The 14,976-nt window shown below is 42.0% G+C and overlaps 1 protein-coding gene across 2 annotated transcripts in view; it reads right to left on the reverse strand.

The window, feature by feature from the left end:
• Npr3 (natriuretic peptide receptor 3) overlaps positions 1–14,976 on the reverse strand; it is a 64,065-nt gene that overhangs the window by 11,351 nt on the left and 37,738 nt on the right. For both annotated transcript variants that reach the window (XM_027401263.2, XM_027401262.2), the window contains exon 4: positions 1,393–1,528. In XM_027401263.2, the coding sequence (XP_027257064.1) occupies positions 1,393–1,528 (136 nt within the window). The remainder of the gene's footprint in view (positions 1–1,392; positions 1,529–14,976) is intronic.

The following is a 14,976-nucleotide window of genomic DNA, read 5'->3' on the forward strand; positions in this document are numbered from 1 at the left end:
ATTAGAAATGGGGGGGGTGGCTTGTAACCCAAGTACTCAGGAGGCTGAGATGGGAATGCCTCATGTCTAAGGCCAGTCTAGTCTATACAAGCAAGTTCCAGGTCAGCCAGGACTCCATAGTAAGAGCCTGCCTCAAAACAAATTATCAAAAAGAATTAAGGAAATCATTATGTAGTAGAATCACTCTTAACTCTCATTTTAAAATAGGATAGATCTATGAGTGCTCACATGGAATTTTTTTGAAATACCAAAAGAAGTGAAATATAAATGGAACAAAAATGAAGACTGGTGTTTACAATGAGACATAGAAATTTTACATGGTATATATTGTGTGCTATCAGAAAGCATACACACTTCTGGAGTCGTCTAGAACAGTGATCGCATTGGCTAAAGGAGATAGTGGTGAGAAGCAAAGTTTTCACTTTTTATTTTGTATGTTTTTAGACTGTTTAAGCTTTCTAGCCAAGAATAGTCCCATTTTTAAAAGTCAATGTATGTCACTGGAATGATAAGACAATATATTCTTCTTGTTGTTATTGTTACATGTTCCTGTTTTGTTGTTTTTTGTTTGTTTGTTTTGTTTTTTAAGCAGGAACTAATATTCACTACTTTGAAAAGTCAAATAAATGCAGAGGGCCTGGACCTGCTAACCACCTCTAACCACCAGGTTGGATATGACAGCTAAAATCTTCTGCATTTCACTAAAACCAACATGGTCCAAACATGGGGATGTACACATGGATTAACATACTTTTAAGCCTGACTACAGATCTTCCACACCCATTGTTCTAGGGTGAATACACTTATGTTAAATGTGATTTTTTTAAGTGCACAAGGCAGGGGAAATGGCTCTGTGGGTAAAGTGCTTACTGTGCAGGTTGATGACCCAAGTTCTGACTTTCTACCCCATGTGAAAAGCTGGGCACAATCATTCATATCTGTAATCCTTGTGTTGGCAGAGGCAGAAACAGGCAGGTCTCAGGGGCTTGCTGCCCAGCCAATCTAGTGAAAACAGTGAGCTCCAGATTCAGTGAGATTCTGCCTCAAAAACTAAGTTGGAGAAAAATAAAACCTGATATAAAGCTCTAGCTTAGACACACACACACACACACACACACACACACACACACACACCATAGTGTAAGTGTTATCTAAATAAGCCAGGAGCAAGATAGTTCTTAATGAAGTAGAATCTGCTCAATGCCATATTTACATGTATTGAATTGTTTGATATTATTTTTAGGAGCCGGTGAGGTGAGTTGGCTTATTCTCCATACATTAAAACTGGGAAAAGCAAGTCTCTAGAAAGAGTCTTTGTTGTAGCAAGCAGCCACCACAGAAGCAGTGGCTCACTTAGCCACAGTGCTGCTGCCATGGAAACCGAATCCCTACCTTCAAAGGTCCTGTTCCAGGTCTGCTGGATGATTTTCCCCCCATCCTTCTTGCTGTAGCCAGCTCTGAGTACTTCGTGTAAAGCCAGAACGTAGAGGAGGATGGCATCATGGAACCCTTCAACAAACATGTTCACCTGCAAAGGAAACCCATTGAGTGAGCCTGAGAACCTGATATTTTATGTTCATCAATGATGCAAGCAAGCAAAATGGTCCAACCTAAGTCTGGAGGTGTGAGATCAATGAAGGAAGTGGGCAGAGCTATCAAAAGTAACTACCAAGAGTCTTATCTTATCTTATGTTTTCCTGGTACTAAGTAGGAAAAACCCTTCCTCACTTGAGAATTTACAGAGCAAACAAGACATTGCAGAAGTCAAAGAAACCATTCTGCTGTCCAGGTTAATTATCCCAGGAACTTCAACCCTCTTTTCATGCAATTACCCTTCTGCCCACATCTTCCATCAGCCTCAACTCAGCATGAGCCCAACTCCCTAGAGAAGTCTTCTCCAACTTCCACTGCCCATATGATCTCTTTACATTCTGAGTGTAAGCCACATGAACAGAACAATAGTAACTGTGCAAGCTGAAGCAGAGAAGTCAGGAGTTTGAGGCCAGCCTACACTACTTGGCCAGACCTTGTCTCAAGATATAAAAACAAAACAAAAATGTATGTATCCATTTGTTTATACTCAACAAAACTGTTACCGACTGCCAACACTTATCCAAAGAATTGACACAGTGTTTTCTCCTGCATTAGCAATAACACCTCAGTCTGTCTTTCCACCCCTCTCCCAAGCTCAGAAATGAATACAGACTTGACTGTTGGTACATTTTGTTTGATTTCTGCCTCAGAAAAAGTATCCTTGTTCTCCATAAACTTAGTTTCATAAATGCAAACACTGTCCATTGAACATAGGGAAGTTGCTTCATCATTTTCAGTTTTCATCTGTACCTATGAATGTGGTGTAGAACCTTATTCAAGGGTTCCACAAGACCTTCTGGAAGAATCATATGGTATCACAGAGAAAAATGCTTAGTGTGTATCAAGTATTAAATAGTTTTATGGACCATATGATGTTCTCAGTACTATGCTAGAATATTATTCAGGATATAGTAAAAAGACATAAAATAGAGCAGTTCAGCATTGTTTGTAATAGACAGAACCTGGAAGGAACCTAGATGCCCCTCAACTGAAGAATGGATAGAGAAAATGTGGTATGTTAACTCAGCTGAAAAAAAGCAATGGAATCTTGAAATTCACATACAACTGGATGGAACTAGAAGAAACCATCCTGAGCAAGGTAACTCAGTTACAGAAAGACAAACATGGTATGTACTCACTCATATATGAATTCTAGACACAGAGCAAAGGATTACCAGCCTACAATCTTCATCACCAAAGGAACTAGGAAACAAGAAGGACCCTAAGAGAAGAATGCATGGACCCCGGAGAAGGGGAAGGGGCAGGCTCTCCTGAGCTAATTGGGAGCATAAGGGTAGGGGAGAGGGAGCTGGGAGAATGAGAAGGGGAGAAGAGGAGGGAAGAGGAGGAAATGGAGGAGCAAGAATGTTGAGTTGGGGGAAGAATAGAGGAAAGCAGGATGAGAGATACCATAACAGAGGGAGCCATTACAAGTTCGAAGAGAGATCTGAGACTAGGGAGATTTCCAGAGATCTACAAAGAAGACACCAACTGACAATCTAGGCAATGGTGGAGAGGCTACCCTGAATGCCGTTCCCCTATAATGAGAGTGATGATTGCCTTATATGCCATCCTAGAGCCCTCATCCAGTGGCTGATGGAAGCAGAGGCAGACACCCACAGCTAAAGAATGAACTGAACTCTGGAACCCAGTTGCAGAGAGGGAGGAGTAAAGAGCAAAGAGGTCAGGACCAGGCTGGTGAAACCCATAGAAACAGCTGACCTGAACAAGGGGGAACACATGGACCCCAGACTGATGTCTGGGAGGCCATCACAGGACTGATCCAGACCCCTGAATGTGGATGTCAATGAGGAGGCCTTGGCACTCTATGGGGCCCCTAGTTGTGGATCAGTGTTTATCCCTGGCATAAGTAGAGACTTTGGGAGCCCATCCCACATGAAGGAATGCTCTCTCAGCCTGGACACATGGGGGAGGCCTAGGCCCTGCCCAGGGTGATATGACAGACTTTGGGGAACCCCAGTGGAGGGCCTTACCCTCCGTGGGGAGCAGAGGGGGATGAGGTGAGGGGTTTGTGGGGGAGGGGAGGGAGAGGGAGAAGAGATTGACTTGTGATTCAGGCTTGCTTCTAATTTAAATTAATAAAAAATAATCTCTTGGGGGAAAAAATAGAGCAGTTTGTGTTATAGACAAGGGAAACATGATAAAGAGAAATTCAATGGTGTTGGCAAGTGTTGAACTGAATTCTGAAAATGAATAGATGTTTGCAAGGGCGGAAAGTTGGAGAAAACACTATGGCTAGAATAATGTGGCAAAGGCATATCTTAACCATTGCTACATTGAAAACAACTGTTCTGCTGGGCTGAAGCAAGAGGAACAAGGTCACATGGAAACAACCAGCAGAAACTCGGACCTCTGAAATAAGAGCGCTCTCTGGGGAACTTGGACTGTCCTTAGTAAGCATTTGATCACTTGACTTAAATTATTTCCTCCTTAGAAAGACTGTAAGTCCATTTGGGTAGGTCCTGCTTCCACGTTTATACCATTATAACATAAATGGGGATAGGGGGATGAGCAAATACCATCTTAAAACACGGGGTAATTAACAAACTCTGTACAGAAGGCACAAAATATTCATACCTTGTTTCAAGAGTCTGAGTTAATGGCAGAAAGCTAAGGCTACAGGAGGAGGAGGGATTCCTCAGAGGATGGGGGGGTGCTTGTGTGAGAAACTGCTAGCCCAGAGGAAGGGTGCCTCCACTGATCTTCAAGTATGGCCAGACTCAAGGGCATATTCATAAACGGTGTGTCCTGGTTCAAAGACACACTCATAAATGATGTCACCTGTTTCAAAGGCACACTCAACACCCTGTTACATTTGTCCTCATCCTAACCCCCACTGAGTCCTGTTTTGCACTATAGGAGCATGTATTTCAGATTTTCCAAAGCCCAGAGTCTGGGTTGCTCCAACTCTGCCTTTTCTAGCTGTCTGTGTTCCTATCTCCTTCTGGGCCTTCAATTCCTCATCAAGAATATGAAAGAAATGACATTACCTTCCTCCTGAGATTGCTATCAATTTTCTCTGACTTGAGAAATGTAAACGACTTCAAACAGCTTCTGCCACCATCGCCCCCTGACAGCTGTCATTGTTTCCATTGCCAAGAGATGAGGAGTTACAAACCCAGGGATTCTGCCTGGCTTCTAAATCTGAATAGCAACATCCTATAAGTGACCTATCTTATTGACCCACTTTATACTTGATGGAAAGTAGAGCTGCTTGTTCACACTCTGGTGCCCCAGACAGATCTCTTATAATATCATAATCGTAGTGATGCCTACTAGAACAGCACTATCCAAGCTGGTCTATCCCAGTGACCCTTGGGAGAGGTGGACTATAAGACAGGTTCAAGTACACAGAGATCTTGTAGTTGGCAACTAGCTGGATCCACAGTCTACTCCTAACCCAGATACCTCACTCAGTCTCTCAGTCTCCCAATTCCTCATTTGAGAAGTAAAGGATCACCTCACATAGATTTTTCTGGGGATTAAATGAATTAGAGTATCAAAGCACCTAAGAAAGTTCCAGAGGCCATGAAAGCCTTGGGCAGATGTTGGTTTTTACTCTTAGCTGTCAAATTTAAGTTTCAGAGACACTATTTTCTTAGGCATAGAAATAACATCTACCAGTCAAAGATAATTTTCAGCTGCCTTGAATATGCTAATTTAATTTTCCAAAGGAATACAAATTTTCACTCAGACCATGAAGTCATCATGATTTGAGAAAGCATGCATGCTGATGAATTTTAATAAGTAGACTTTAGCTGTTAAATTTAATTCTCAAGACATGATCATTTTTCCTCCACAAGTCTATCTTCTCTTTTATAGCTTTATAGAAACCATCTTGCTAGAGGGGAAAGTCATAGAATCATAGTTGTGACATGTGGGGCATGTAGGTGCCTTTAAAAAAAAAGCTCTAGGTTTCCCATACTTTCCTGAAGCTATCAGCTACTAATGGTTGGCTTCAGAAGAAGGAGTCATTTTCTCCAGTGGCATAGCCACTGTCAAGTTGCCCATGTTCCAGTAAATAATGTCCCACCCATGCTCCTGCAAGTCACCTTAGTGAAATTTAGTGGGTTACAACTTTTAAAAGATGTGGAACTAGAAAAGAGGGAGTTTAGCAGCCATGGAAAAGAAATAAGAGGGGGAAACAATAGACATGAAAATGATCAAAATACATCAAATACATGCATGAAATTGTTAAGAGTAATAAATACTGGAAAGGAGAGGACAATTGTTTTGCTCAGTCTTCCTGAATTTCATTCTTCCATGCCATGCTCTATAAACACGTGTTCCTGAGACACCTAGGGCATCCCTGTTTAAAATATGAAGAGTTCCTGGCCCTCGTCCTTCTTACTTTGTTGTTACTGTCATCATGGTCCTCCTCCTTCATGGTCCTCCTCTTCCTCCTCCTTCATAGTCTTCCTCCTATCCTTTCTCTCTAAATCCTCACTCATGGATACCATACTGATGTTGGCCATTCAGACAGCTGGTCATGCAACCAAGTGCTACGCCCTAATTGACCCTTCCCATTCCTTCCTGCTTGATGCATCCTCTCCCATCCACATTCAATAGGAAGAACAATTGTCTGCCCAAGAAGGATGAACTTGGATTGTTTTTGTCCTAACAAGTTTGATGCCAAAACAGGACAGGCAGGCTCTGGACAGAAACTCTGGTCTGAAATCTCCTACTATCTTGATTTCCAAGTGGATCACAACAGTTACCTCCTTTCCTCTCAAAGTGGCTGAGTGTCTCCCTCTCCCTTCGAAGGAGGATGCTGACCCTGCTGAAGCAGCGGCACCCTGGCCTGCGGAGGAGGTTTCATCACACCTACCTCATAGGCCCTTGAGTCAGAAGCAAAACCCCAGAGACTTCTCACTCTCACAGTGGGAGGGAAACCCGTTAGCACATTACGGCCACTGTAAATTGGAAGTGCAAATGAAGGAGAAAAAAATGAGGGGGGAACAGTATCAAGTTGTATTAGGAACTTGATACTTCCTTTGGACCTCCAGAATAGAAGGAACCACTTAAGGCAGCTAGTCACATTGCATGTCACCAGGAAGCACAGAGTGATGAGTGCTCCTATTCAGCTAGCTTCTTCCTCTAGATGTAACCCGGTACCCAAGTCCAGGGAAGCTGGCACTCTCCTTTAGTGTGGCTTCTCCACTTCAATTAGCTAACATCTCATGGGCACATCCAGAGGCTTGACTAATCTGAATAGTCTCTCACAGGTGTGCTCAGAAGCTTGTCTCCTCAGAGATTACAGATCTCCTCAAGCTGACAATCAAAACCCACCATCATAGCATCCTTTTAGCCAGAAAATCCTCCCTAGCATCACTTGCTGAGGTCTTAAATTCCTAAATGCAGCCACTCCCACGCTAGATAATGAACAAGTTGGTTTAAGAAAACATGGCAGTTCATAATCCCCACCAGACAGAATCACAATCCCACGCAGAGAGGCTGTACACACAGAAGTTATGACAAGACCTCTTCTCTGCCAGTTCTGCTAGCCACGTTCTCTCATGAACAAAGCCAAACAAAAATGATCATATTTGCCCTCTTTCAAATGAGCATAGATAGACAGGTGGATCTCTGAGAGTTCGAGGTCAGTCTGGTCTTCAGTGCAAGTTCCAGGATAGCCAACACTGCTGCCACACACAGAGAAACCATGTCTTGGGGAAAAAACAACAGAGTATCTGGACACCAAGAAGACCTACAAAGCTCTCAGGTGGAGGTTGCTGCTGGAAGAAGGCTCCCTAAGGGGAATGCCAAGCTAAACTGTCCTGCAGTTTTGCTTGTGGCATTCACATGAACTCAAGCATGTCACAGGGTGGTCCTATCTTCCTTACACAAAGAAAGCTGTGGGTATTAATTTCTCTGAAAAAAAGACATGCCTTCTAACCTCTCATGCAGCTGAAGATTACATAGGAAAAAGTGAAATTTTGAAGGAGAGAAAGTAAGAGATGGACTGTTTTTCCCACTTTGTAACTAACAGGGACAGCATCACCCTGTCAAATATATATTATAATAAGGCCTTGAAAGTGGACCTTGTCCAATTGCCATGTGCCACTTACACAGCAGACAGCAAGAGAGCTTGGAAATGATGAGTAGGTGGATCAAAGGTCAACAATAATGCTACATTTGAGAAACACTTAACACATCACTTCTTTATACTTTACACTTTTATATACACTTTTTATTTCATAAGTATATTACCGAGGACTGGGAAGACAACGCAGTGGATATAGTGCTGGCTGTGAAGCATGAGGACCAGAGTTTGGATCTGTAGAAGTCACATGGATGCTGGGTGAGCATGGTGGCTCACCTGTAAGTATAGTGCTCAGAAGATGGAAGCAGGATCCCTGGCCAGTTAGCTGCACTCGCTGATTAGGCAAGCTCTGGGTATAATTGAGAAACTCTGCCTCAATGAATAAGGTAGGGAGCTACTAAGGATGTCTTCCTGGTATGAATGTAGGGCTTTTAAATGCATGTATACACATATCCAAATATACATGTTTACCTCCATGCATACACACACCACACAAACATACTCTGTGTATTACTAATTTTCATTCAGTTTCCCTTTAAGTCATAACACTGAAAGTCTGTAACCTGGCAACAGTAGAAAGTACCATTTTCCAAGGGCTACCACACTCTCCCCACTCTCACCGTTACTAACTGATGCCATACTCTTCTATACCAGTCCTGTCGTCACAGAATTCACCTAGAACAGAATGTTTTAGGAAAAAAAATATGTCTTTGTAAGATCATAAGATCATGTCCCCACTCATCCCTCATACTGACTTCAATGACATTGTTGACTTACCCTGGGGGGCCACAGGACTGGCATGTGGAACTCACTGACCTGAACAAACACTAGCAAGGAAATATACCCAGGCTCTGCTATAGAAGAGCAATGAATGGGACTCCAGGGCTTCACACTGGAAGATGGTAGACACAGAGCACAAGTGGCAATGACCTTTAATGCACTTCCAATGTTCACATGGGGAATTACATCATCTGATATGTGTATCACACACACACACACACACACAATTTATAGATTTATCCCATCACCCATATTACTGGAAGGCTTAGTTGAAAAGGAATATCCATAATGGCATAATTGTCACTAGCTTTCAGGTGAGAAAGTGAGTGATAGCTTTCCTTAGCCTTGATATCTCTATATATTATGTAGAATCCATGATCTGTGTCCTTTTCAAGAGAGGGCATTCAGATGGGTGAAGGCAGGTTTAAACAGCAGGTACCATGCTGGGTGCTGGGGCCTGCTGTCCTCCAAAAGTAGCACAGGAGGCTTTTCCAATTGTTATAAGACAGTTTGGGTGACCTGTCCCTCCTTCACCCCTTCCAACCTACAATATAGCATCTTGGCATTGCTTACTGTTTTTCCTAAACCCCTCCTCCTCCACACCCATATCTTTGCAAATAGTACCTTTACTAAGTTCTGTTATTTTCCTTAAGCATATCTTCTCTTTCCTCCCAGGCACACTCACAGATTCACCTACCTTCTATGACCCACTTACTCTTGTCCTTACTGAAACCTTCTCTGGCCAGCCAAACCCTCCTTTCTTCTGCAACTACGCTAAGCATTAATTCGTACTGTTTCACTCATCAGTCTCTTTTACATATTTGCATGGCTGTGTACACAGGCACTGCACAGCTACAGAATATACAAACCTTATCACAAGCATGTTTCTTTTCCTAGGTCTGATGACCAGTAAAAACTACAGAAACTGCATTCACTTGAGTTGACACCACTGTCACCTGTCACTTCCTGCTACTCTCACTTATGCCTGCCTCTAGCATGCCACTTTCTTGGTTGCTTGCTAATACAGATGTTCTGTGAACTAGGGGAAGAAATCACAGTGTAACAGTGATGTTTAATGTGAGGGGAAAGCAGGCAGAGGGCTTGCACCCAGAGTCTCTGGGATGCTAGAGGTTGAGCACCAGGACTGCTAAGGCTCACATGCTTGAGGCCAGTCTGAGCAACACAATGAGATCCCATCTTAAAATCAGAACAGACACAGAATAAATGGTTGTGAAGTAAGAATTTGAGAGCCTCTCTTGGGATGAACACAATAAATGGCATTGTGTTATGGCTGTTCAAGGGCCTTCTTTGCACATTGTTGATTGAGATTGCTGTAATATTGGTTCCACACCTTAAGGGAGGGACTCCCAAGCCAACAGAGGCAGGCTCATACTGAAAGTAGCAAGTTCAATCGGTGAATTAGAAAGCAGAATTTTAATTTAAGACATCTTTTCCATCAAATTTGCTACCAAATAACAAAACTAGATCAATTATCACTGCCTTCATGAAAAGCTCACAGTTCTACATTTTGGAAATTATGTATAAATGAATTATGAATTATAGGCAACTTTGAGGCATGCTGTATTATTACTATATGCCTACAGTGTGAGATTTGTATAAGGAGCAATAGAAAAGCTAAGTAATCTAAAATTCACACACACTTACACAGTCATCTGAGTTTAAGACACCTGAGCAACTCAGCAGGCAGAAAAGTCTTTTCAGCACATGGCAGGACAAAATAAAATGGGAACAACTAAAATTTGACTCTCAAATCACAACAAATACAAAAACTCATTTGAGATGAGTCATAGACATAAGTATGGTAGCTAAAACTTTTATCAGCTCCAAAAGAAAATGGAATATCATTGCGATTTTGGCACTGGCAAATTTTTGATAAAGCACTGAACATTTAAATATGTCTTTATTTTAAAAGAAAAAAAGTAGCTCTTGGGAGATGGCTTGGTGTAATGTGATTGTCGCATATATGTGAGGACCTGAGTTTAGATCCACAGAACCCATTGGACACAGAAGTATGTGCCTATACTCCCAGCATTCCTACAGCAAGGAGACAGAGACAGGAGAAGCCCCAGGATCTACATCATTAGCCAGCTGGACTAGAGGACACAGCAATGACCCAATAAATGACCCTGCTTTGGAAAAGAATAGGGCAAGACTAGAGATTGTCTTTTGACCTCCACACAAACCCCAGAGCACATGCATGCCAGGAATCACACATAGGAACTTGCCCCATACACAATGAACAGATAAATAAATGTTTAAAAATAAACACTACCAAAGAGCAAGTGAAAGACTGAAACAAAATAGCCATTAAAGAGCCATCTGACTTACACCCAGAATGTTTATGAACAGCTTTTCATGCCAGGAGCAAAAAGAAACAATCTTTTTAAACAAGAAGCCTACATCAACAGACAGGTCACAGAAATGATGAAGAGGGCAAGCGCCTGAAAAGAGAGCCCACACTTCAAGTCTTCAGAGGGATGGAACCAAAACTCATGAGGAACAGCTTTACACCCATCAGATAACTAAGATTGAAAGGCTGGTGTGGCAGACAGTGGATAGAGTTGAACAACAGCTGTAGTATTCACACTGCTGCTGGGAATGTGAAGTGGTACTACTTTGACAGTTTCTTACAAAGTTAAGCATCCATCTCTGCTATTAATTCAGCAGCTTCATTCCAAATGATTTATACAAAAGAAATGCAAACATACATCCACCAAAAGACTCATAGAGATGCTCACTACAGGTGTGGTTAAAACAGTTTCAAACTGGAAAAATATGTGCCCTAAAAGAATAAACAAACCTATAGTATATTTATATGAGGGAGTGTAACTCAGCCATTAAAAGAAGAATAAAATATAAATAATTGTGACAGGATGCAAAACTTCAAAAGCATTATATGGCACACAAAGTCTACATGATTCCACTCACACAGTATGTGCTGTGCAAATTTAGAAACTAGCAAAATTAAAGCATGAAAATAATGGTGGTAGGAGGTAAGTGGAAAGCAACATGAAGGAAGGTGTGTGTGTGTGTGTGTGTGTGTGTGTGTGTGTGTGTGTGTAATGTCCTATATGTTCAATAGACTGGTAGTTACATATATATGTACATATCAAAACTATATTATATGCTTAGATCTATGGATTTAACTTCACATGAGTTTTTAAAAAATAATAGTTTATATTCTAGAAGCACACTAAAATATCCATAGGTGAAATGCTAGCAATACCTCAGATTATCAGGGGCTGAAGATGGGTTAACACTGCACATGAAATCAGATGTCTGGTCACTATAAAAGCATGCTAAGTGGTGAACACACAGAATTTCACATTAGTGGGCTCTCTATTTGTGAGAGGACTTTCTGTTCTTGTTTGTTTATTTGGGATATTGTTGCTGCTGCTGCTGCTGCCGCCATTGTCATTGCTGCTATTAGAAACAGAATGTCACTCTGTGTCCAGAGCTGACCTTGAACACACAGTGTAACCTAGGCTGGCTTTCAGTCATGGCAATCCTTCTGCCTCAGTGGCCCAGTGCTAACACTATAGGCACAGACTGCCACTCCCAGCTTTACAAGGCTCTTTATTAATCAATTCCCTAAATGGAAAAAAAGGCCCAGAAACTTCTGAAAGCTTTTCTGCAGGCAATGGGTGTGTTTAAAACATTTGAAAATCCTAACAATAAGGTTAGCACTTTTTCTGTGCTGTTTCCTTATCATCAAACTGAAACTTTTTTTAAAGATACCTACAGGCCTCAAGTATCAACTTAAAAGAACAGGCCAACTGTAGGATTAATGTCTCTTTATTCCAGAAGACACCAAGGTAAAACACAGGCCAGAGCTAGGTTATAGAACCCAGCCAGCTCGGCCAGAACAAAAGGGCCCCGGTCCCCACGTGCAGTCCCTTAAGAAGCTCCCTTACGTCACCCCGTCACCCCGGCTTTCCTTCACCACGCCCTTCTGGGCGAGTCCCCGGATCCACCTGGTACCTGCCCCAGGACTATTGGGCGGGGCTAGGATGACTCCCTACAGCCAACAGACCAGACCTCATTTTGAATCCACTCTTAGTGAACGCATTAAACCACTGAGTAGACCATTGTGAAGTAGTAAAATAGCTACAGGTGATGAGCTCTGAATGGAGCCATCTCAAGAGAGTAAAGTTGTAGATAGACATATTCGGACCCGGTTGCCAAAGGGAAACTACATGTAGAAGCCTACCACTCAGGTGACAGGTTGCAGTTGGACATAGAAATTAGGTGTCATCCACAGAGAAGCTGTAACCTCTGACTAGAGATGAGAACCCACGCTACACGCGTGTGCACGCATACAGGCATGCATGCACGCATGCACAAACATACACACGCACACAATATGTTTAGAGAGAAAGGGGCCAGAGGAAGAAACTTGCAAAATAGCAATATTTGTGGAGCAAGTGGTAAAAAAAAATCATCAAGGAAGACTAGAAACACAACTCTGGTTGGAAAACTTGCACGTGGTGGTGCTTGGGCAGCCAGGGTAAGAGCAAGTTTCCAAATGAGAGAGCTGTCTTTCCAAATAACTCTTCTGAAGAGGCCCCCCCTGGAGCTGTGCTGTCATTGTCCCCCAGCTGTGTCTACTGCTTTCCTGCTTCCAAGCTTGTGTCCCTTTTATTTGTCTCAGTTAAAGGGCTCATTGATCCTTACCCATCAAAAGCCACCTGCACAGGCACTGGGCTGTCCTCAGAGTTGTAGGGCAACACTTTGTCTCAAGGAGGAGCTTAGTAAAGTGCTTGTTGATGTTCACCAGGCTCAATCAACAATTGTCTTCAGGTTCAACTACATATTCCTGCTGATACACAGGTCAAGTGGTTGGCCAGTACAAAGGTACATGCATTTAGAAGACACCAATAAATAAGACAGCCCTTAATCTGGGTCAATCCAAGGAGTAGGCAGATGGTTGCCATCAATGTATGTCACTACTGAGTATGGAAAAGGAGAAATGTCCAAAGATTAAGGTGAAAGAGGCTATACTATTAAAAGGGCTCAAATTAATATGTTAAAATGACCCAGGGCCCAATCTCTTTAAGCTCTTTACGATAAGACAGAAGCACACATATCCGACTTCACTCCCCATAGAGATAGCAGAGTGGGAGAGGTAATTGATAAAAGTCTAAAATTAAAGCCAAAAGCCAAATTGTTATACCAAAAAAAAATTCCTACCTCTAAATCACAATCCATGGGGCCAAGATGTTTAGATTGTTATCAAATGAAACAAGTTTGCCCCAGTGGAGAGAGAGAACAGACTAATTCATAATAATATCCTAAAGCTCAGCCCACTTTCAAATTGCAAGCTGGTTAAGGTTGAATCCTCAGTAGTACATTATTCTGCTCTTCCTAATTAACAATTCACTAGGTCCCAGAAAAGATGTCACTTAAAACTGTCCCTTCATGCTGCTGCAGGGCCTGGGGATGTTCTACTTGCAACTGCTGAGCTGTTTCCTTTGGACACCCTCACTCTGTGTACTTAAAGTTATAGAATCCCTTTCCAAACATTTTTCATAACTCCCAAGGGTAACTTAATATGATTTTATCCATTTAACAGATTAAAGTCTCTGGCACACAGGTGCCCTTATGTTACTGGTTGTGTTATGGCCATTGTCTTAGTTTCCTTTCTGTTGCTATGAAAAATAAATGCCCTCACAAAAGCAAAATAGGGAAAAAAGGATTGCTAAATTCACAATTCCAGATTGTGGTCTATCAGTATCCAATGGTCCATCAGTATCCAATGGTCCATCAGTATCCAATGGTCCATCAGTATCAGGGATACCACAGTGACTGGAGCTTGAGAAAACTGCTCATGTTATGTCCACAGTCAAAATGAGAACAATAGGTGCATGCACACTTGTGCTCAGCTCAGTTTCCCCTCTTACCTATACAGTCCAGGACCTAGGGAATGCCGCTACCCACTTTCATGTTGGCTCTTCCCATGTCAATTAACATAATCAAGAAAATCCCTCAGAGGCATGCCCATAGGCCAATCCAATCTAAACAATTCATCACTGATCTCCCTTGACAAGTAGGTATATGTTGTGTCAAAATAACAATTAAAAATGACCATTATACCCATCCGCTAACTTCTTGTAATTATTTCCTTTGTTTTTTGAGATTATAATATAATCCATCATTTCCCTGCTCCCTTTCCTTCCTCCAAACCCCCATATATCCCTTGCTCTTTTTCAATTTTATGGCTTCTGTTTTCATTAATTGTTGCTAAATAGATACATGTGTGTATGTATGTATGTATGTATGTGTTCCTAAATACATACGTACAACCTAGCTGCTCTGTATAATGTTACTTGTATGTGTGTTTTCAGGTGATTTGGTATTGGAAAACCAATTGATGTGCTCTTCCCTATGGAACACCATTTCTCCCACTCTCAGCATTCCTTAGTTGCCTGTAGTTCTTGTGTAGGGTTGAGATCCTGGACTTCCCACAACCTCTTCCATGTTAACATTGTTCAAAGATCATTGTGGAAGAAGGGGCAGAA

Source organism: Cricetulus griseus, chromosome 2 (genome assembly GCF_003668045.3).
Source record: "Cricetulus griseus strain 17A/GY chromosome 2, alternate assembly CriGri-PICRH-1.0, whole genome shotgun sequence".
Lineage (NCBI taxonomy): Eukaryota > Metazoa > Chordata > Mammalia > Rodentia > Cricetidae > Cricetulus > Cricetulus griseus.